Source organism: Hippocampus bargibanti, linkage group LG20, assembly GCF_051943395.1.
Source record: "Hippocampus bargibanti isolate YZ-2025 linkage group LG20, ASM5194339v1, whole genome shotgun sequence".
Classification (NCBI taxonomy): Eukaryota; Metazoa; Chordata; class Actinopteri; order Syngnathiformes; family Syngnathidae; genus Hippocampus; species Hippocampus bargibanti.
The window spans coordinates 8,989,390-9,012,070 of record NC_142753.1 but is presented as its reverse complement, the minus strand read 5'-3'; the positions used below and the strand labels follow the sequence as shown (position 1 = coordinate 9,012,070).

At 40.0% G+C, this 22,681-nt stretch overlaps 4 protein-coding genes across 4 annotated transcripts in view; all 4 read left to right on the top strand.

Moving 5' to 3' along the window:
• Positions 1-107: 107 nt before the first annotated feature.
• On the top strand, positions 108-2,116 carry utp23 (UTP23 small subunit processome component). Its single transcript, XM_088986873.1, has 3 exons — positions 108-492; positions 584-758; positions 1,173-2,116. Exons 1-3 carry the CDS (start codon positions 305-307, stop codon positions 1,557-1,559), a joined length of 750 nt encoding a protein of 249 aa, XP_088842999.1. The 5' UTR covers positions 108-304; the 3' UTR covers positions 1,560-2,116.
• A 2,114-nt stretch (positions 2,117-4,230) lies between these two features.
• On the top strand, positions 4,231-6,585 carry LOC148883039 (uncharacterized). Its single transcript, XM_088986875.1, has 2 exons — positions 4,231-4,720; positions 5,712-6,585. Exons 1-2 carry the CDS (start codon positions 4,493-4,495, stop codon positions 5,832-5,834), a joined length of 351 nt encoding a protein of 116 aa, XP_088843001.1. The 5' UTR covers positions 4,231-4,492; the 3' UTR covers positions 5,835-6,585.
• A 208-nt stretch (positions 6,586-6,793) lies between these two features.
• slc30a8 (solute carrier family 30 member 8) lies at positions 6,794-12,918 on the top strand. Its single transcript, XM_089023324.1, has 9 exons — positions 6,794-7,078; positions 8,445-8,602; positions 8,687-8,833; positions 9,726-9,879; positions 9,977-10,131; positions 11,004-11,116; positions 11,184-11,289; positions 11,378-11,512; positions 12,402-12,918. The coding sequence occupies exons 1-9, from the start codon at positions 7,005-7,007 to the stop codon at positions 12,545-12,547; spliced, it is 1,188 nt and encodes a 395-aa protein (XP_088879450.1). The 5' UTR covers positions 6,794-7,004; the 3' UTR covers positions 12,548-12,918.
• Positions 12,919-13,565: 647 nt separating this feature from the next.
• The window catches only part of med30 (mediator complex subunit 30), a 28,445-nt gene continuing 19,329 nt past the window's right edge, over positions 13,566-22,681 (top strand). Inside the window, exons 1-4 of the mRNA XM_088986874.1 lie at positions 13,566-13,622; positions 14,152-14,364; positions 15,474-15,632; positions 19,626-19,733. Coding sequence (XP_088843000.1) covers positions 14,197-14,364; positions 15,474-15,632; positions 19,626-19,733 — 435 coding nt within the window. The 5' untranslated portion in view covers positions 13,566-13,622; positions 14,152-14,196. The remainder of the gene's footprint in view (positions 13,623-14,151; positions 14,365-15,473; positions 15,633-19,625; positions 19,734-22,681) is intronic.

The window sequence follows — 22,681 nt, the reverse complement described above, 5'->3', positions numbered from 1 at the left end:
GAAAGGAAAAGAAGAAGAATAAATTCCCACATGTTTATCCCCAGTTAAACACGTATGATTAACGGAACCAATCTTCCGAATCTTGTTTCTCAACGAAGTCTGCGGAAGCGAACTTAATATGCATGTTGTGTATTCCGGTTTAGCACACGTTGCTATCATGTAATTTTGTCCAGTCCGTGTACAAAGTAGATTTATTAAACTAATCGAATCGCCTTCGCGAATCAAGTTCAATTATCAACGTTTTCGTTTTGGAAGTTTCTAGTATACGGGAAGCTTTCGCGCAAACTCCCATCAATCGGACATCATGAAGATCAAACGTCAGAAAATAGCAAAGAAAACGCTATCTTTTTACAAATACAATTTTAACTTTCGGGAACCCTTTCAGATTCTCATCGACGGAACTTTCTGTCAAGCTGCATTAAAGAATAAAATTCAAATCAAGGAGCAAATGCCAAAGTATCTCATGGGAGAGGTCCAGCTTTGCACCACTAAGTGAGTATACTGTATTTGATTACGTGAGTATACTGTATTTGATTTTCAAAATAACACCATTTGATTATACATGTATGTGTTTTCTCCTCAGCTGCGCTCTGAAAGAACTGGAGTCTCTCGGGAAAGAGCTTGTCGGGGCGAAAATCATTTTGCAGAGGTATCAAGTGAGGAAATGTCAGCATTTAAAGAGCCCAGTCCCTGCCTCGGAGTGTCTGCTTTCCATGCTGGAAACCACAAACCCACATCACTATTTTGTTGCCACACAGGTAACAGTTTTTGTAATCTTGGAGAAGTTTTAAAGGACAACCGACACCATTTTTTTGTTTTCTAACTGACATCAGAAAAACGTTTTATATCATCTAAAATACATGACATCATGTCAGGCAACTCGAAAACAAGACTTCCTGGATATTCAGCGTGAGTCTTAAAACGTAAAATATAGCTATACGCCGTGGAATCTTTGTAAAATACGCTCAGTAGAAGTCATTTGAAGCCATTTTACAAATGATGGACACAACTTGTCCGGAGGCGTCAATTGTCCTTAAAGTTAAATTAACTTTTTAATTGTTTGTACACAAATCGCAATATAGTTCACATGAGCTATCACTCGCCGCCATCTTGTAAGTTGCCATATATAACAATGTCACGCTGATTTTAACATGTATTCTGTGGTTGTACAGGACTTCAAACTGACAACAGGTCTAAAGAAGCTCCCAGGGGTGCCTCTTCTCTACATCATCCTCAACACCATCGTGTTGGATAAACCCAGCCAATTGTCGCTAGACCAGGTTCAGGCCTCGCATATGGGTGAGTTGGTGAGCCCGGCGCAGCAGCAGAACCTTCATAACATGAAAGAAGAACAGGGTATCATAAAGAAGGACGCAGAAAGAAGGGGCACGAAGAGGAAGAGGAAACCACACAACCCAAATCCCCTGAGCTGCCTAAAGAAGAAAAAGAAAAAAGGGCCGACGCCACCACTGAAAAAAATGGAGCCAGGTCAGAAGAAGACTCGGAGTAGACACAAGAAACATAACATGCATGGAGAAAGTCATGTTGCCCTGCCTTAGGTTAAAAAATTCACACAATCAAACTGAATGAATGAATGAATGAATGAATGAATGAATGACTGAATGACGGAAGGGTGTTCCTGTTAGATTCCTTTTGCTAAATTATGTGAAATTAATTGACTGAAGCCACAATCATCACAACACTCATGTATTTATGAAGTCACCAATAATCCAACCTCATTATTTTTTGAAATCTTAGAATGTGCCAGATTCTAACTTTGTACAACACACACACAAAAAAAACGTAACTTCTGTCTACATTCGTAAAAGTGTCTTGATAACTTGTCAACAGTACTGTGATACCATGGCTTACGAACTTAATTGGTTCCCAGACAGTGTGTAAGGTGAAAAGTGTGTATCCCAAAAATTAATTTCCCATAGGAAAACATTAAAATGAGAATAATCCGTTCCCAGGTCCCCATAAAACATAATTTTCTATTTTTCTAAGCCTTAAAACTACATAAAAGATACCTTATTTCATGTATAATAAATGTGCTATGGTATTATAATTAAGGAAATAAACTGTACTGTATAATAAAGTCATTTTATTTACCTTGGTGATGATTGTTGACGGCTGAGTGGCCGCTTTCATTAGCATTAAACACTTGATGAGGAACGTAGCCTTCTTTCACCATCTTGAGGAATGATCCCTTGTAGGTGCTTTCTTTGTGATAATTTTACCTAGTTCCTCATCAATTGTGTTCTGTTTAGCTGGGTTGATAGCTTTTTGCATTAGGTGTACAGATGGCTTGTGCGGGTTATTTGTGGAGCCTGATTGATGGGATATTTTAACCTTGCAGTCGACACTCTGCCTTTGAAATATCAAAGTTGAAATTCTCTCACTGTCGTCTGCCTGTCTCTTTAATGTTTAAACCTCCCCCCTTCACTGCTGAGTTCTTGACCAATCACGTGGCTTTAACCGAAGACTGGGGGCAGGGAATAGAGGGCAAAAACAATCGGCTGCCATTTTGTTGGCTCGTGCAAAAACGACACGTCACTCATTGAGGCAGTACGAAAAAAGTTCGTCTGCCAAGGTAAAGTTTGTATGCCAAGGTAATTTTTTTAAATAAATGTAACGTTCGTAAACCGAAAAGTTCATAAGCCAAAGAGTTCGTGAACCGAGGTACCACTGTACTGCTTTTCCTTCCGGCTTTTCCCTTCAGGGGTCGCCACAGCGAATCAATGTCCTCCATCTTCACACGTTTGTTTTCAACAAAATACGATACTTTTTATTTTATTTTTTGTTAATACTCCTACTAATACTAATAATTCTTCCTATCTTATATTACGAGCCACCGAGGCCTTGAATTTGACAACCGTGCTTTAGGGACACACACAATAAACTGTGTAGCTTGCCACTACTTTGTCTTTCTGTGGGCTAACTACCTCACATTCATGTTCTTTCACACGACTGGTCACCGATAGCAACAAAGTGAGCAATATCTGCCAGGAAAAAAAACGTCCGTCCACTTGCAGCGCTGGCCAACTGTGCCGTCTCTCGACAAAGACTCGTGTCCGTAAGTTCGAACCCCTGTCTCATGTCTATGCAAAATGTCAAGAGGGGGAAAAAAAAAACGCTTTACAGGTGCCAAAAAGCATCCCACATAGCCTCCGGGGATTGGGATTTAACTTGGAAACACAAAGGGTCTGGTTGTATTTCACTGTAGGATGGCCTTTTGTGTTGGGGAACGGGCTAACACTGAAGCAGGGTCTCATTCCTCGCACGACCTGTCTGCCTCTTAAGCTTGACAAGGAGGTCTTATTTAGGTAAGCAAAGCAGATGGGATGTCCGTGTGTGTGTGTGTGTGGTGTGTGTGTGTGTGTGTGTCTTTGATGGAAATGCTGTGCGCACTGTACATGAGACGGACCAAAAGAGAACCCCTTCCGAACACATTTCTCACAGTTCAGTTGTATTAGTGATGTGTTGTTCGCGAACGAGTCGGATCTCTGAATTGAACGAAGAGAGCCGGCTCCTAACAAGGAGCCGGAAATGGGAGCCGACTTTTTTTTTTTTGTCCTCTATTCCCCGCCCCCCCGGTCTTCGGTTAAAGCCGGATGTGATTGGTCAATATCCATGGGGGGGGGGGGGGGGGGGGTAGACAGGTGGACAAATGTTATTACATTATGCTGTTATTATTCAATTATGATATTTTTTACTAGTTAGTATGATAGCATTATGACATCGTTATGAACAAATGTTATAAAATGTTGCTGTTATTGTTATTCAATTATTATATTTTTTACTAGTTGGTATGAGAGCATTATTAATATGAAAAGCAAATTAGTGACAGCTGATCATCAGACCATAGTAGCCACAGGGAAAGTGAAAGTTAGTAGATGATCTCTGTGTACATATAAATCAAGACATATAAATACAAATATTTGATATAGTGTATTTTTTTTACATGAGTAATTTGTTTTTCACATAATTTTACATGATTTTTTTTGGTAGTTAATTAATTTAAGCAACAAAAAAACTGAAGAGCCATTTGGGAGCCAAAAGAGCCGGCTCTTTTTGGTAAGCCGAGCCAAAAGAACCGGCTCTCGAAAAAGAGTTGGAATTCCCATCACTAGAGTTGTATGGGAGGGGGGGGCAGCTTTGAATGAGAATCAAAAAGCACCCCCTCCAAAAAAAACGGGGGAGGGTGTGGTGGCTTAGGTTGGGAAGAAGGGAGGGGGGTGGTCTTTTCAGCTCTCATTGGAAGTAACAATAGTCTTTGTCCATGATCTTCTACCATTCTTATTAGGGCTCCCCAAGGGAGGAGGGGGTGTTTCTCCATAGTAACAAAACAAGGCTGCGCCACACAAGGCGGGCAGATCTAGCCTCGGAGAGGGAGAAGAGAGAAACGGTGCATCCACCGGAGAGAAAAACTCCGGACAAATTTCAAAGAGCCGCCGGAAAACTGCGGCAAGTCAACTCATGAGCACCCGGCATGGACCGTGACAGCCATAGTGAGGACACCTTGTCCACCATGGTCCTGGAGAACATCAAGAATAAACTAATAGACGCCTTCAGGACGGGAGCAGGTACTCAAGTGGATACGAGGGAGAACGACAGGACCCGTGCTACGCAACTTAGCATCAGCAGGAGTCGGCAAGCCAATGAAGAGTTGAGGAGGGCCCAGATAGACGGAGCCATCACTTGGCTCAGGTCGGAACTGGTATGTCGACACACTTCTTGCCTACTACAGTAATACCTTGGCTTACAAACTTAATCGGTTCCCAGACAAAATGTGTAAGGTGAAAAGTGTGTATCCCAAAAATTAATTTCCCATAGGAAACCATTAAAATGAGAATAATCCGTTCCCAGGTCCCCATAAAACATCATTTTCTACTATCTAAACCTTAAAACTACACAAAATATCCCTTATTTTATGTATAATAACTGTGGTATAGTATTATAAATAAAGAAATAATCTGGACTGTATAATAAAGTCGTTTTATTTACCTTTGTGATGGTCGTTGATGGCTTGATGGAATGGATAGCTTTTTGCATAAAGTGTCTCAAGGAGCTCTGGGTTGTACATCTTGGAAGTTGTGATATTGCAACAGATGCCAACAGACACACTAGAAACATCATTAATAGCTGGTTCCCTTTCTTGTATTTTCATTTCAAATTCAAACTGATGGCTAGTGCGGGTTATTTGTGGAGCCTGATTGATGGGAATTTTAACCTTGCAGTCTACACTCTGCCTTTGAACTATCAAAGTTGAAACGAATCCAAATGCCACTGTTTTCTATCCATTTGCTCTATCTCTCTCTGTCGTCTGCCTGTCTCTTTCATGTTTAAACCACCTCCCCTCACTGCTGCGTTCTTGACCAATCACGTGGCTTTAACCGACGATGGGGGCGGGGAATAGAGGACCAAAACAAGCCGGCTGCCATTTTCTTTTAGGAGAACGGGGGTCATTCGCGAACGACACATCACTCATTGTGGCAGCTCTGTGTGTATCCCAAAAAATAGTCCGTATGCCAAGGTAAAAATTTCATAAATATAACGTTCGCAAACCAAAAAGTTCGTAAGCCAAGGGGTTTGTAAACCGAGGTGTCAATCATTCCGGAACTTTTTTTTTTTAATCTCCTGTACCACCTCAATAACAATTTCATTTTAGCATACGATAGCCCCATTGAATTTGTTTTGCTATCACACAGTTGGAGATGCGTTCGCAGGATCTCCAGCTGGCTCAAACATTACTGGGACTCAACACCGAGATCCAAAGACTGAGAAGGGAGAGTTTTGGAAGCCCGGAGGAGGCGAGTGACGATCAGCAGTAAATCTCGGCGGACTAAGTGGAAAAGATTGAAATTGAAATCATGACTGGATATCTGGACTTATTCATTCTGTTAAAAGAAAGGTGAGCGGAATTTATGGTGATCGTATATCAAGTAAGCAGGGTAAGAAATAAACATTTTTTTTGCATGATGTTTTGCACAAATACCAAAATGTGCTTTCATTTTTTTCCCCTTTAAAGGACAACCGACACCATTTTTTTTGTTTCCTAACTGACACCAGAAAAACGTTTTATAGCATCTAAAATACCCAAAACACACAGGCTGATATTTTTAGTCAAATGCAAAAACACCAATAAAAAATAAGTGAAAGTGTCCCAAAAGTACTTCAAAATGCCCCCGGAAATTGCAAGTTTCAGAAGGTCCCGCCCCCTTCTTCGTGACGTCACGCCAGGACGTCTTTGCCTTGCGACACACAACGATTCACCATCACGTGATTCATCTAGTTTTCCTTCAAACTTCGCCATCAACACGGTGTTTTCAAACGAATAAAAATGCCCAAAATGCATTGTGTATCGCTCGTGGATCGTTCGTACTACAGACTTCTTAGACAATATAGGCTTAGTTATGCTGATGAGGTGATACCAGGGCAAATGGGGCAATCAGGCAGGACAATAGAAGTAATCAGTCAGGACAATAGAAGTAATCAGTGTAGCCTCAGGGAATAGTCCTCTGCTCTCCCAAACCTGAGAGAAGGGACCTATTATGGCCAAAACTACCAGCAAAAATTTTTAGTTCGCTGACGAAGCCTCTTGGATAAGATGATGGCTGAAGAAACCTTTTCATCGATATTATTATTATTATTATTATTATTATTGTTATTATTATTATTATTATCATCGATCTCATCTACAGCGGCATAGCCTTGTTGATGTTTTTTTTTTTTTTTTTTGGGGGGGGGGGGGGGGTTTGCACACGGTACCGATGTCACAAGGCTTCTGGGATGCACACCGTTTGCACACTGGCTGCAACGGCACTGACTGACGTTCAATCAACTCCCAAACCAAAGTAAGGACAACAAAGCTATATGACTTTTAAGCAAACTCCATTTGCACAATATTTAATGAGTCTAAACATTTTCTAGTCTTTTTTTTTTCCACGGCTCGTTGAATTGTGACGGATTCCCTTCAGCTGTGTCGTTCACGTTTGCCAGTCATGTTTAAATCTGTGGATCCGGAGAGGTTTCGCCTTGTTTCTGATATTCAAAGCAGCTACAGTAAACCGGAAAGGTAAGACGTTTATCTTGTAAAATTCTGACATTTAACTAAAGAAAACGAACATGGTGCGTTAATCATATTTAGTCGAACTTTGCAACAAAAGTACAACTATTTTTTTTATGCAGCGTTATCACGCGGGTGACGTCATTTTTCATGACTCGAGTTATTTTTTTCGTCCACACGGGACTATACCATGATGGGATTAGCAGTGTGCAAAAACGGGACGTTTTTATCCGGTCAACTTTGGGAACGTGTGAAGTGAGGGGGGCGGGGTCGCGAAAGGAAAGGGGGCGGGGGGCGTCATTCCTTCGTGGTTTTACTAAAACGAAGAACTTATAATATTGTCCAGTACATAAAATAAAGGTATTATTGAATAGAATTAAACATGTGTTCTTTTTTTCCCCGATCTCTGACGGGCCCCCTACAGAGACCACGAAGTCAGAATAACATCTAAATGCACATAGTAGAATACTCTTATTTTGAAAGTTTAATTGTAACGTTCTGTGGGCTACTGTTATAGTGAGGGCAGGGAGTGTAACTCCGTTTTATTTAGTTATTTATTTGTTTGTTTATTTATTCACAATTGTATTTTATTTGTGTATTTATTCATTCATGTATCCATTTCTTCTGCTATTCATTCATTCAGTCACATATTTATTTAGCTATCCATTCATTTATTTAATTATGCGTGTATTTTTCATTTATTCATTCATTCATATGTTTATTTATCTATCCATTCATGTATTTAATTGTGTGTATTTGTTCATTTATTCATTCATATATTTCTGGATTTATTTATTCCGCTATTCATTCATTCATTCATTCATTCATTCATTCATTCATTCATTCATTCATATATGTATCTGTTTATTTCTTCAGCTATTCATTCATATATTTATCTATTTATCTCTTTAGCTATTGATCCATTCATTCATTGTATTTATTTGTGTTTTTATTCACATAGTCCTTCCTTCCTTCATTCATTTGTTTATTTATTTCTTCAGCTATTCATTCATTCATTCATTCATTTTCTGTTTCTTTAACTATTCATTCATTAATTCGTTCATTTGCATATTCATTCATTCATTTATCTGTTTGTTTATTTCGCCATTCATTCATATATTGATCTATTTATTTCTTCAGCCATCCATCCATCCTTATTTATTTATTTATTTCTTCAGCCATTCATCCATATATTGATCTATTTATTTCTTCAGCCATTCATCCATTTGTTTATTTATTTCTTCAGCCATTCATCCATTTATTTATTTATGTATTTATTTATTTAGGCGATGCTCCCCGTGTCTATTTAGCTTCCACGCACGTTTTACCTATCAATGGACATTGCTTTCATTCCATTTCTCCACATTGCTTGTAGCGTCGAAGCACTGAATCACGATGTCGAAGCTGGTGTCAAACATTGCCACGATAACAGCCACGCGCAGGAAGACCGCGCGCGAGAAAAGAAAGTCGCCAGGAAGAGGTTGTATGTGGTGTCTGTCATCTGCGTGTTTTTCATGATTGGCGAGATCCTAGGTGAGTGCATTGAATGCAATTTGCTTAGTCATCACAATTTTTTTCACTAAACATGTTTTTTCTATCTTCCCGTTGTTTTCCCAGGGGGCTATTTTGCAGGGAGCCTTGCGGTAATGACCGATGCTGCTCACCTGTTGGTGGACTTCACTAGTTTCATCATCAGCCTCGTTTCCCTTTGGCTCTCCTCCAGACCGGCGACGCACAAACTCAGCTATGGCTGGCATCGAGCTGGTATCGCGCTTGAAATTTTTTAATTATAGTGAATTGAAATGGAATATCAACTTAAAGGACAACCGACACCATTTTTTTGTTTCCGAACTGACATCAGGAAAACGTTTTATAGCATCTAAAATACCCAAAACACACAGGTTGATATATTTAGTCAAATCCAAAACACCAATAAAAATGAGTGAAAGTGTCCCAAAACTACTTCAAAATGACCTCGGAGATGGCGAGTTTCATTAGGTCGCGCCCCCTTCTTCGTGACGTCACGCAAGGACGTCTTACCTTGCTCTAGAATCAAAACAATGGCTTCAGATTCGGAGAAGATGCTTTCTTGTTACTCATCCAGTTATGAATATGATTCAAATAGTTCTGAAGAGGAAAGCATAAATGTTTGACATCGATTAAAGAAGTCTTCCCATATCAATTCGCGCCGTCAGACTCCAATGTAGTGTCAAGAAAATGCACAAGATGGCGCCCAAGCTACGTTGGAAATGGGCTGATTTGTCTGCTGGGAATTTGTGTCAACTAGTATCAAATAGAAGTCTTAATGCAACACACAACGATTCACCATCACGTTATTTATGTTTTCCTTCTAATTTCGCCATCAACACAAAGTTTTCAGACCAAACAAAGTAGCCAAAATGCATTGTGTGTCACTTTCTCGTTCAGGGGCGTTCCTGACGTGACGTCACTTCAGGAATCGTCATCAACTCAAAAACAAGACTTCCTGAATATTCAGCACGAGTCTTAAAACGTAAAATATAGCTATATGCTGTGGACTCTTTGTAAAATACGCTCAGTAGAAGTCATTTGAAGTGATTTTACAAATTACGGACACAACTTGTCCGGAGGCGTCGGTTGTCCTTTAACTCAACTGTTTATTTCCTCATTCTTGCAGAAATCCTGGGCGCATTGTTGTCAGTGTTCACCATCTGGCTGGTAACGGGAGTGTTGGTTTATATGGCTGTGATGCGCCTCATCACTGACGATTACACCATCCAGAGCACAGTCATGCTCGTAACGTCCGGCTGTGCCGTTTTGGCCAACGTGATGTGAGCAGACAGCGCAACTGATTTCATCTTCAAATATTTGAACCTGATATTTATCCAATGTCTTTTGTTGTATTTCAAACATGCTTTCTTTTATTAGTATGGCCCTCACCCTTCATCAATCGGGTCATGGGCACAGCCACGGTGGGCTCTCCTCACATGGCCATGGTCACGACAAAGTAGACGCCCCGATTTCCAATCATGCCCATTTCACCAAAAATCTTGCCAACGTACAGCGAAAAGGAAATAATCAAGGTATGTTTATTCACACATGTTGTATTTGCTATCTAATAGCTATCTAGCTGGCTAGCTAGCTATTTAACTGGCTAGCTAGCTATCCATTCGCTATCTAGCTGACTAGCTAGATATCTATCTGATTAGCAAGCTATGTAGCTGTCTATCTATCTAGCTAGCCATTAATTATCTATTAGTTAGCTAGCTAACTTTCTATCTATTTGAGTTATTGAGTGAATGCTGGCTTGTGTTGCTATCTATGAAATATATAGATAGCTAACTATCTATTTGCTATCTATTAGCTATCTAACTATTAGTTATCTATTAGCTAGCTAGCTGACTTTCTATTTGAGTTATTCCGGGTCTAGTGAACGCTGGCTCGTGTTGCTATGTATTAGCTATCTATCTATTTGCTATATATTAGCTAACTAGCTAGCTTGCTAACTTTCTATCTATTTGAGTTTTTACGGGTGACTGTAAAGTGACCATGAGAGTTTGAAAGCCGCTTATAAATTAAGTGTATGATTATGACTATGATTCTTCTTCTTCTTGTTATTATTATTATTATTATTATTATTATTGTTATTATTATAAAGCAGAAACGAGTGCACTATTCAATCACAATTCACAAATATTTTATGCTACTAATATACTAATAAATGCACCACATAGCAAGCAATGCTGATAATGCGCTCATGTTGATGAATGCATTAATGTTACTCTCGTGGTTTGCCCGGCACGCGGCAGCAGACGTCGTAATCCGTAAAGGCCTTCACGAGTCACACGCAGAAACTCCACGCCTGTACTAATAAATGATTAGCACCCGCTGTGATAAATTAAAGAAAAAAAAATGGTCGCCTGTCATGGAATTAATCAGAAAATACATCTTGCAGGTGACCGAGTGCATCAGGCCAATGCTAGCGTGCGTGCAGCCTTTGTACACGTGTTGGGAGATCTCCTCCAGAGCGTCAGCGTTCTTATCAGCGCCATCGTCATCTTCTTCAAGGTGAGGATTTCTTCTAAACTAAATGTTCAACATGGTGATTCCAACAACAATTGTAATTCCATTTCAGCCAGAATACAAGATGGCGGATCCCATCTGCACGTTCCTTTTCTCCATCTTTGTTTTGTGTACCACAATCACCATCATGAGAGATATTCTGATTGTTTTGATGGAAGGTGAGCTCATCTGAAATAAATTCAATGGATTAGCACAGATTTTTGTAGCTTCAGTTTTGCATGTGGTCCAATAAAATGCGTGTCTCAGGCGCCCCAGCAGGGGTGAGGTACAGCGAGGTCCGACAAGGTCTGCTAGCAGTGAAAGGGGTCACGGCGGTCCATAACCTTCACATCTGGGCCCTTACGGTCAATCAGGCTGTGCTGTCTGCGCATGTAGCCATAGGTGAGTCGCATTTTTTGGGGGGGAGTGTATCTCTCAATTGCAAATACAGTGATACCTCGGTTTACGAACCCCTTGGCTTATGAACTTTTCGGTTTACGAACGTTAAATTTATGAAAATTTTACCTTGGCATACGAACTATTTTTCGGGATACACACAGAGCTGCCACAATGAGTGATGTGTGGTTCGCGAACAAGCCCGTTCTCCTAAAAACAAAATGGCAGCCGACTGTTTTTGTCCTCTATTCCCCGCCCTCAGTCTTCGGTTAAAGCCACGTGATTGGTCAAGAACGCAGCAGTGAGGGGAGGTGGTTTAAACATAAGAGACAGGCAGACAACAATGTGAGAGTTTCAACTTTGATAGTTCAAAGGCAGAGTGTAGACTGCAAGGTTAAAATCATCAATCTGGCTCCACAAACCACCCGCACAAGCCATCTGTACACTTGATGCAAAAAGCTATCAACCCAGCTCAACAGAACACAATTGATGAGGAACTAGATAAAATGATCGCACACAAATCACCTACAAGGGATCATTCCTCAAGATGGTTAAAGAAGAAGGTTATGTTTCTCATCAAGTGTTTAATGCTGAGGAAACCGGCCACTCCATTCCAGCAAGCCGCCAACGACCATCACAAAGATAAATAAAACCACTTTATTATACACAGTGTACAGTGTATTTCTTTAAACATAATACCATAGCACATTTATTATACATAAAACAAGGTTTTTTTGTGTAGTTTTAAGGCTTAGAAAATGAGAAAGTAGAAAATTATGTTTTATGGGGACCTGGGAACGGATTATAACCATTTTAAGGGCTTCCTATGGGAAATCATTTTTTGGGATACACACTTTTCACCTTACACACTCTGTTTCCGCCCTTCTCGCCGCAGACGAGTCAGTAGATGCGCAGACCGTTCTGCGAGAGATGACGCAGGCCTGTTACTCCTCTTACAACTTTCACTCGGTTACCATCCAAATGGAGCGACAGGCTGACCTGAAACCCGGTTGCACTCTGTGCGAAGACCCCAAAATGTAGAAAGGCCTGAGAAGTTGTCGCAGTGTTGATTTTTTGACACTTTGCTGTTTGTTATTTGTGCAAAACTGTGAGGTTTGTCCTTTTCGTGTCAATATGGTGGCGCCTTACAATGTAAACAAACGAGAAAAGTTACATTTTCTCACCTCAGATTTATCTCTTTTGCTCATTTTATGTGATTCAAAAAAGTTTCCATCTGCATTGTACGTTATGTGTTCAGATGACATTTTCAATAAATCAATACCTGTAGAGCAGTGTTTATCAACCTTTTTTGAGCCAGGACAAGTTTTTTACATTGGAAAAAAACTGCGGCACACCACTAACAATTTCGTAGGAACGATGCAATCAGCGACGTGTTGCCACACGGATGAATATTAAGTTACCCTTCCAGTCTTTACCGCACGGGAACCGGACAATGACATTATATTTGGAGAAAATGCTGAATACATGTTTTATAACATTTTAAATAAAATAAAAAGTGACATTGGATAATTTCTCACGGCACACCTGACGATCTCTCACGGCACACTAGTGTGCCTTGGCACGGGTTAAAAATCACTGCAGTAGAGCAAGACCTCTGCTACAATGTTGAGCGCGCTCAGTCATTACGACGTTTTGCAAAAAAATAGGGAGCATATTTCTCCTCAAATGAATTGGGAATGAATGATTTTTAGTATTGATCTGAACCATTCATACATGATGGACATGATTCCTGTTATTTGCATGGCAGACCACTTTAGGGCGCTGCGACCATAGGTAACATAAAATCGTAGCTTTCAAGCGCTTAACCGTAATGCTCAAAATGTTCTCTTCAAAAAGCAAAAAAGGAGATAGCGAAATATCAAATACATTTTATATATCACCTATATCTGACGAGTGTTAATTATTCTTTCCAATAACACAAGCACATAAAATGGATCCGACTCCAATGGCTGTATGCCATGACTTGTATGAATATTAATTTGCGTTTCTACTTCTGCAGTTACGGTTTCCGACTTCTCGCGATACTACCCCCCCCCTCTCCGACCCAGCTGAGAACTTGACATGCAATCAACACGGACACGTTTTCGCCACACAGGTAATATAATTTGTTGTTAAACGTGTTACCAAACAAATATGAACATTTTAAGCTGCATATAAGTTTTGTTTAAAACGATAACGACTCCCAAAAACGACTGTCGTCTTTTTTTCTGGGGCTTCATTCACTCAAGCTTTGCCTGCAAACGTTCCACTTTTTTCACATGGAACTACTCGTAGCCACTGCTTCTTCCTCGCGTTTTATGCAATTCGGTCGTGCTTTTTATTTACGATGTCATTTGAACGACTTTTAGTGATCCAATGATACTTTCAGCAAAATATAAATGACGAAATAACTTGATACCGTGCATTATCCGACCGAAAGTAATTTTCCTTTCCTAAACCCATCTAAATTGACGCTCAATTATCCCACTTCAGTCATTTCCCAAATCCCCCAAACGTTGTTTTAATTGCATTTGATAGTTTGCTTGTAGTTCAATCGTGTCAATGGTATTTACGAATATACAAGTCATTTTACGACGAAGCTGCAAAAAAAGTGCGAGTAACCTGCAATCTTCCATTTGATCAAGGCACATAAGGGTCTGAACCGCTTCAATCTTCAACCTGCTGTCTTCATGACAACCCCTCCACTAGTGTCACCTTTCACCGGGCAGCAGCAGCAGCAGCAGGCCCAGGCAGCCCGTGATGTCAATACGGCTTCGCTATGCCGCATTGGCCAGGAGACGGTACAAGACGTAGTCCTCAGGACCATGGAGATCTTCCAGCTCCTTAGGAATATGCAGGTGTCTTTGTCTTCCTGTCTACGCTTGCTAATTACTCATTAATAAAGCAAAAGGCGACGGCGCACTTAACATCTATTTACCATGGCGACCCGAGGCGGAGATGCTCCATCACTCCGGGAGACTCTGATCTGATGCATTTGTAGGTTGAATAAAAAGCAAAGCATAACAAAAATGGGTTTATATTTTTGAAGTACATATTGTGCCATTTTTTTTTCTTCTTCAGGTCATCCAATTTCGCTCTATTTCTTTAGAATGGTAGTGTTTTTTTGTTTTCTTTTTCAATTTCTGCGATGAAATTGGCTGCCATTGTGGAAAAGTTTATCAAAACACTGCACTACAATCTTGGTACACATGCTCAAAATCTGATCTTGTTATGGGTTACCAACTTCAGAGATACTGGATCTACATTGAAACGAAAATCAACTACTCAATTTAATAATACTTTTCATTTAAAACAAGTTATATTTCAGCCATGATTTATTACTATAATTTTTTTTGCCGCTTTAGTATGTCTAATCACTGCCTGCTCAATATGCAGCTCAGCTTTGATCGTGTCCTGACAACGAGGTCGCCTCACGTTAATCACGGATGACTTCCTGCTTCTGGGAAACTGCCAATCCCGCCGCGTACTCAAATCAAAGCCCACAAAAAAAAAGTACAAATCGCCCTCAACCACATTATGGCCACATTCACGAGATAATTTATGTATTTAATTTTTCCCATTTATTGACTTTCTTCATACACCCCCCCCCAAAAAAAAAAAAGATTTTTATCTTCCCTCCTTCTTGTCTGTTGGAGTTTGTTCATATTTCTCTTAATAGTCACTATTCACCTCATGTACCCCGAAGGCATGCATTTGTCATGCTACTCGAGCGCTTCATATCAGATGCGTCTCCGCAATTGTTTCCCCGTTCGCGTTTCCACAAACGTCGTCCTTTCATATCGAATGGCTCTGTCATCCTCAAACGGCGAGGAAGGCATATTCAGAAGCCGCATCAATTTTATATGAGTTGGAGGATTACGGCAAATCATAGAGAGACGCTTAGCAGTCATTGGGGATCAATGCGGGGCCTTTACTTAACACAACATTTCTCCTGGTCCCCTTTCAGCTGCCTAATGGAGTCACTTACCACCCCAACACCCACCAGGATCGACTGGGAAAACTGCAGGAGCATCTCCGCATGCTTTCCGGGCTGTTCCGTAAACTGCGCTTGGTCTACGACAAATGTTCCGAAAACTGCGCTGGGCTGGACCCGATACTTCCGGAGGTACGACTTAACTTGCGGACAAAAACAAATAACGTCAACGTGAATAAAAAGCAAAGAAATGTGATGTTTGTCACACGGTGCAAAATTTTGACTGAAACCTGTATTTTCAAACTTTTCCATATACAGTAAAGTCTGGTTATATCGATATCGGTTATATCGATAGTACTGCTTATTACGATACTATTTCTATGAACGCAAGGAGAAAATTTACATGTCGCAGGATCGGATATATCGATAGTACGGTTATATCGATATTTTTTCCGACTCCCGAGAATATCGATATAACGAGACTTTACTGTATAGGTAACATCTGACTTACGACCGAGTTCCGAACGGTCGTAAGTCAAAATGGTCACAAATTTATTCGGGAATTGAAAATATGATGTAGAGCGCCATTCCTGAATTTGTTTGGGTTTTGTTTTTTATGCTTGGGTGCTGATAAAGCGCATTTATTCCAGACCTTAGGTTCTAATTAACCACCAAGAACCGTCAAGCAAATATTAACGAGAACGAAATGTATAAGTAGCTCCCTAAAAAAAACGTGAGGCGTTGTCAGAGATGTTCGATCAGACACTGTGGACAAAGACTCGAACCCAGAAAGATTGTCTTGACTGCCGGCAGGAGACACAGCCATTCATGACAAACACCTGAATTCTGCAGCCCTCTGCCAAGCTATTTATTGAGAGTATATGCAAATTTAAGTGATACATTAGTAAAACATAGCATAACAGATCCAGCGGGCATTCCAGGTGAGTCCCCCTCACCCCCACCCTAGCGTGTCTTTTGGCTGGTGACGGCCACCATCCAGCTTACGCCACTCTCAAACATGCATGTGTGCACCGTCGCACGTTGGAGGCGTTTCAACAATCTTCACGTCATCTTCCCAGAAGTTGATTTCTTTCTTCTTGGGCTCCTTTCGATGCTTGTCGCCATTAACGCAGCTCATATATGCTCACCGAGGACAAAGCCTTGTTGATCTTGGACCTCAGCCGTGCGCACCATTTATCAATCGCGGACGTTTTCGGTGCTTGCTCACCAGCGACTTACCCCCAAACAGGAAAGAAGAATCAATGACTCAGGCGGCGTGACCTCATTGCGGCCCAATTTGCAACAGACCCGATTAACGGAACAGCTGGGCTGAAAGCACGTCGATTTCTTTTTTTTTTTTTTTTTCTTCTTCTTCTTTCCATTCCAGCTGTCGTCGTGGCCTAATTCTCAAGATCTTACATACCGCTGTCTTCTTTTTTTTTTTTTCTTCCGCCATTTTCTGGCCCGGACCCCGTTTGGATTTTTCCCTTGATCACGTGCTTTTCCTTTTGTTATTTACCGCTCAGGTTATTTCCCACTTTTTACTGATATATCAAGGTGACAACCCGGTGAACTTCTCATTCTTAAAGCATAAATCTCATTCTTCTCTGTCCAGTCAGGAAATGGCATCCATCTTTTTCGTGAAGGAGGCGGGGCGTTATGACTCACGGGTACACACTCACTTCACTTGTCATCCATCTTCTCACCCCCCCACCACCACACTAATCGCTCAGCACATTTTACCCCCCTTGCACACGCCAGCTGCCAACATCAGGCGAAAACAGTTTTAATAAAAATATATTTTCACCATAGTGGAATTACAAATATTTTATGTCTTTGGTGACTCCATTCAGTCACGAGTCAATAATAATAATAATAGTAATAGTAATAATAGCAATGGTGATAATGATTCCAATACATTTAATTTCTAAGCGCCTTTGAAAACTTTCAAGCACACTTTATATATTAATGCAATGGATCTTGCTGGTTTCTTTACATTTTTCACAAATTTATTCGGGAATGGAAAATACAGACGCTCCCTAACTTACAAACAAGATACATCAAGCGGTCGTTCGTAAGGTGAATTCGTTCGCAAGTTGCTTCAGTGTTATATTTTATATGCTATGTATGTTTAAGACTTGTATAACTATGTCTAAGGCTTCTATAAGTAACCTGTATTGGTTTGTGCTGAAAAATAAATACAGTAAAGTCTCGTTATATCGATATTCAAGGGAGTACGAAAAAATATCGATATAACCGGGACTATCGATATATCCAACCCTGTTTGCATGTGATTTTCTCCGTGCGTGCATAGAAATAGTATCGATATAACCGGGACTATCGATATATCCGATATCGATATAACGAGACTTTACTGTATTTAATAAAATATATGCTATATAAAGATATGTACATGTACAACTGGAGAGAATACTACATATGTTACTACAAAAATGTTCGTATGTACCGTTGTTCTTAACTTGAATGTTCGTAAGTAGGGGAATGTCTGTATGATGTAGAGCGCCGTTCCCGAATTTGTTCGGGTTTTGGTTTTGCATGATTGGGTGCCAAAAAAGCGCTGGCCATGGCCTCTGGAAATGTTTTTTTCCCTTCCACAAGGGGGCAGGCTTTCCCTTTGTTTCCATTTTAGCGCTTTGTTCCAGCTTCCGCTTTTGTTAAAGCGCTATATAAACCAATATGTATGTATTTATTGCATTGTATTTGGGATAGGTACCCTCATTTCAAGCTCATGTAACTCCAGACCCATATACCTTATGAATTAACTCTTTTTTTGATGAAAAAAAGAGGATCTAAGGTTTCTTACGCTGCGTTCAAAGTTGATGTAATCCTAAAACTCAATATTCTGCGGGTCCTGCAATTTAAATGAAAATGACAAAAAACCCTGGCATTGGAGTAGACACATTTTTGCATGTCTGGCAGTGAAGGAGTTAATCGCAGTTTCCACAGCCACACTGGGAGCTTTCATGCACTCGACTTTCCTTCTTTGTTCTACAACCACGACCCGTAATGGCCCCTCGCTCGCCTTGCGACAGCTTGAAAACAAGCAATCGGCTACCCTGAAAGGAAAACTTGATGGCTGCATGTAAATGACCATCGCGGGAAATGACCACTAGGGGTCGCTCTGATATTAAAGCACATCCAAAAAGCAACTGCTTCAATGTTCTTGCAGATCACTTGAGCCAACCGTAGTTTTGGACAGGACAAGGTCAAGCAAGCAAGGTTAAAAATGAATGAATTCTACCCGACTTTCTGTCCTGTCTTACACAATATTCTCAGGAGGGCGGAGTCTTAGCTTCCACTCACAAGCTAACACCCAATACAACATTTTTCACTCCTGTATCAGGACAACGTTCAATACAGCGTTACAAACCTTAGCCTCGCTAATTTCATCAGTTAAAAAAAAAAAAAAGAAAAAGAGTTAATTCCTCAATTAAATGGCTCTGGAGTTATAAGTGCTTGAAATGAGGGTGTCTGTTCAAAATACAATGCTACCCATACATATTGATTTATATAACTCTAACAACAGCTGAAGATGCAACAAAGCGCTAACATGGACAAAAGGCAAAGCCTGCACCCTCGTGGGAGGGAAAAACATTGCAAGAGGCCATGTCCAGCGCTTTATCAGCACCCAAGCATGAAAAAACCCGGATATATTCCGGAATAGTTGCTCTACATCATGTTTTGAACTCCCGAATAAATTTGTGAATGAGTTAAAAACCTGTTAGCACATATCGGATCATAATTATCCAGCAGATTCCCATATTTATCCGCGACTTGAAAATATGACGTGGAGCGCCATTCCCGAATTTATTCGGATTTTGGTTTTTCTTCCCGGGGGGCGCTGATAAAGCGATGCTCAGACCTCTGGCAATGTTTTCTTTCCCCTCCCTTGTAGCGGCAGCATTTGGCTTTTGTACAGCCACCCGCATTTCAAGCTCAGATAACTCCAGACCCATATAACTTAGGAATTAACCCCTTTTTTTTCTGATGAAAGAAGATAGTCTAAAGTTTCTTATGCTGCATTGAATGTTTATATAGTCCTAAAACGCAGTATTGTGTGTTTCTTGCAATTTGAGTGAAAGTGACAAACACCCTGGCACTGGAGTGGACACATATCTGCACATCGTCTGGCAGTGAATGTGTCGTTGTTCTTGTCCATTCTAGCAACTGATACCATTTGTGGAGGATGACGGCACCAAACACGACGACCACTCGACCGGCCAGAACCGCCCGACCGCCGAGGACAGGAGAGAAATCCAGGAGGTCAACAAGGTATTGTTCTTTTTGTTTTGTTTTGTTTTTTGCACGCATGAAGTTTCAGCCGCAGGTAATAAAACGACAAGGTCGGCGTTCTGAAACGCTTCAAACCGATGGTGGTTTACCCCCCACCGTGCTGCGTTTCATACCGTCAACCTTTATCACTGCCTGTCAATCACGGAAAACGCGTGCTGTGGGGAGGGACAAGGTTTCGCTAGTATCCAGTTAAATCGAACTGAGAGCTTTTCCCTGCATAGCTCTTTCTTTTTACTTCTTTTCATTTTTTTTTCTATCTGGTACACACTTGAAAGAACATTTTGACACGTTTTTGTGATTTATCGCAAATAACTTTTGATACTGATAGAGTGTTTTATGCACATTAGTAAACATATTATGTTATTTCATGTTTAGCTTAGTATACATTATGATTAGTGCACGTTTAATTTCAGTCTAATAGCATTATCAATCTTATTAGTTCAATAGTCGTTGCAAAGAAGCAACAGCTCCAACTACAATCTAAGACCCTCCCAACACTGAGTTGTCCGTAGCTGATTGGACAACAGATAGCTGCTGTGGACATTCAAAAACTTGTCAGAGCGGGAGCTCGCTCTCTTTGTTTCCTATCTTTGTCTGTGTGCTCATGTCTTCGTCCCACCGAGACGAGAAGTGCCTTTTCTGTCTCATTAGAATAAAGTAGTTTTTGTTCACCATCTATCGTCGTTACTGATATTTTTATCACTGAACTTCTGACAAAACCGAACCAGGAAAGAAGGAAGAATTTAAACCGAACAGATACTTTTATCGACATGATCACTCCGGCGCTCCGTGCTGTGCTGTATCTCTCCGAGTTTTTTCACTCGGGGGGGGGAATCGGTCCTCTCTTCCGTTCACCTAATAAAATAATCAAGTCAAGTCTATATTTTTTTTTTCCTTGACCTTTGAGACACACGATGAAGGCCGCGTGTGGAATGAAGTTACTATCGGCCGACGCTGTGGAATTTAAGGAGGAAATTCTCATGTGCTTTGACTGACTTGTTTGAGGATAACATGAGAAAACATACGCTCAATGTCAAGACTTATCTCGCTTCCAGTAAACCACGCCAACACACACATGCACACGCACACACACACACACACACACACACACACACACACACGCACGTTTTTAAATACTTTCGGGGTTCTATCAGCTGGATCTTTTAGTTTTGTTGGGAGTAGGTAGATGATTTTAGTTTCTGGACAGTCTCCGTTTTATTTATTTATTTACCCGGCAATTTAGTTATGTATTAATTTCTTTATTTGACCATTCATTTTTTTTAATTTGGATTATTTATTTATATATTTAGTTGACTATTCCTTTTTTAGTCATTTATTTATTCATGAATGAATTAATTAATTTTTTGCTGATTGATTTATTTGTCCATTATTTATTTGTTTGTTCATTTATATTAATTCACTCATTGATTCGTCCATCTACTCATTTATGAATTTATTTGAACATTTATTTATTTTGCTATTTTTTTACTTGGCTATTTTTTGTCATTTATTCATTTAGTCTTTAATTAATGTATTTATTGCTGATTGGTTTATTTTTTTTTTTCATTTAGTCATTTGTGTATTTGTTCATTCATTAATTCACCGATTGATTCATTCATCCATCTACCCATTTTTGTATTTATTTGACAATCTATTTATTTATTTGACTATTTATTTATTTAGTTGAATATTTATTTTTTTCGCTGTGGCGACCCCTTGAAGGGAAAAGCAAAAGAAAGGAAACTTTATTCGTAGTCATTTTTTTCATTTAGTCATTAATGAATGTATTGATATATTGTTTATTTATTCATTTATTTGTTCATTTATTTATTTGTTTATTAATTTATTTGTTCATTTATATGAATTCACTCATTGATTCATCCATCCATCCATGTATTTATTTATTTGATCATTTATTTAATTTATTTATTTATTTGACAATTAGTTTATTTAGTTAACTATTAATTTTTTTGTCATTTATTTATTTAATCATTAAGTAATTTATTTTTTGCTGATTGATTTACCTGTTTATTTATTTGATTATTTATTTATTTGTTCATTCATTAATTCACTCATGGATTCATCCCTCCACCTATTTATTTATGTATGCATTTATTTGTTTATTTATTTATCGGCTGAGGCGTTCGACTTTTTGAGTGTCCTCAAATGTCAGCACACTTTTTCCAAATGTGTTACCTGTCTTTTTTTGTGGTAGGGAGGAGGAGGAGGGGGCGCGACAGATTGATAGAGGGGGCCTGCAATGTGAAGTGCAGATCAGGAATCTGGTTGTCAGTCAAGTCTGAAAGTACAGATTGCATCCACCATCCTTTCAAATAACGTCCACCCCACACATTTTTCAACGGCGCAGACAGAAAGCTGACCAAACAACCAGGGAGGGGGCGAACAAGCTGTGCTTTTCTTTTCATGTGAAAACATAAAAATTGCTATTTTATCAAAATCCTTATCTTAGAAGTCAAACGTCAACGTCAATCCTTTCCTTTGTATTGCGTGGCGTTACCCCCCCCCCCCCCCCCCCCCCCGCTCCCGTCAATTGCTTTTTGCCACCTTTCTTCATTTTTCTTGTTCCGTTTCCAACGTGCAGCCCGGTTCTATTTGGTTTGGCACCACCTCTGCTTTATTGCTTTCTATGTTGTCAAAATGTCAGTGTCAAGGGGCAGCGGGAGCTCAATCCCTCCGTTGTTGGAGCGATTGGCAGTCTGCCAAGTCTTCTTAAATTGTGAGGTCCCGGTCGCACATTTTAGTCCATCTTTTCCAATTTTCCATCTTAATAATAATAATAATATTAATAATAACACATTTCATTTATAAGCGCCTTTCCAAACTCTCAAGGTCACTTTACAGTCAGAGGATAAAGTTTTTCTGTGGGTGAGCAGCGCCAACGTTCACTCAACCCCGAAGTAACTCAA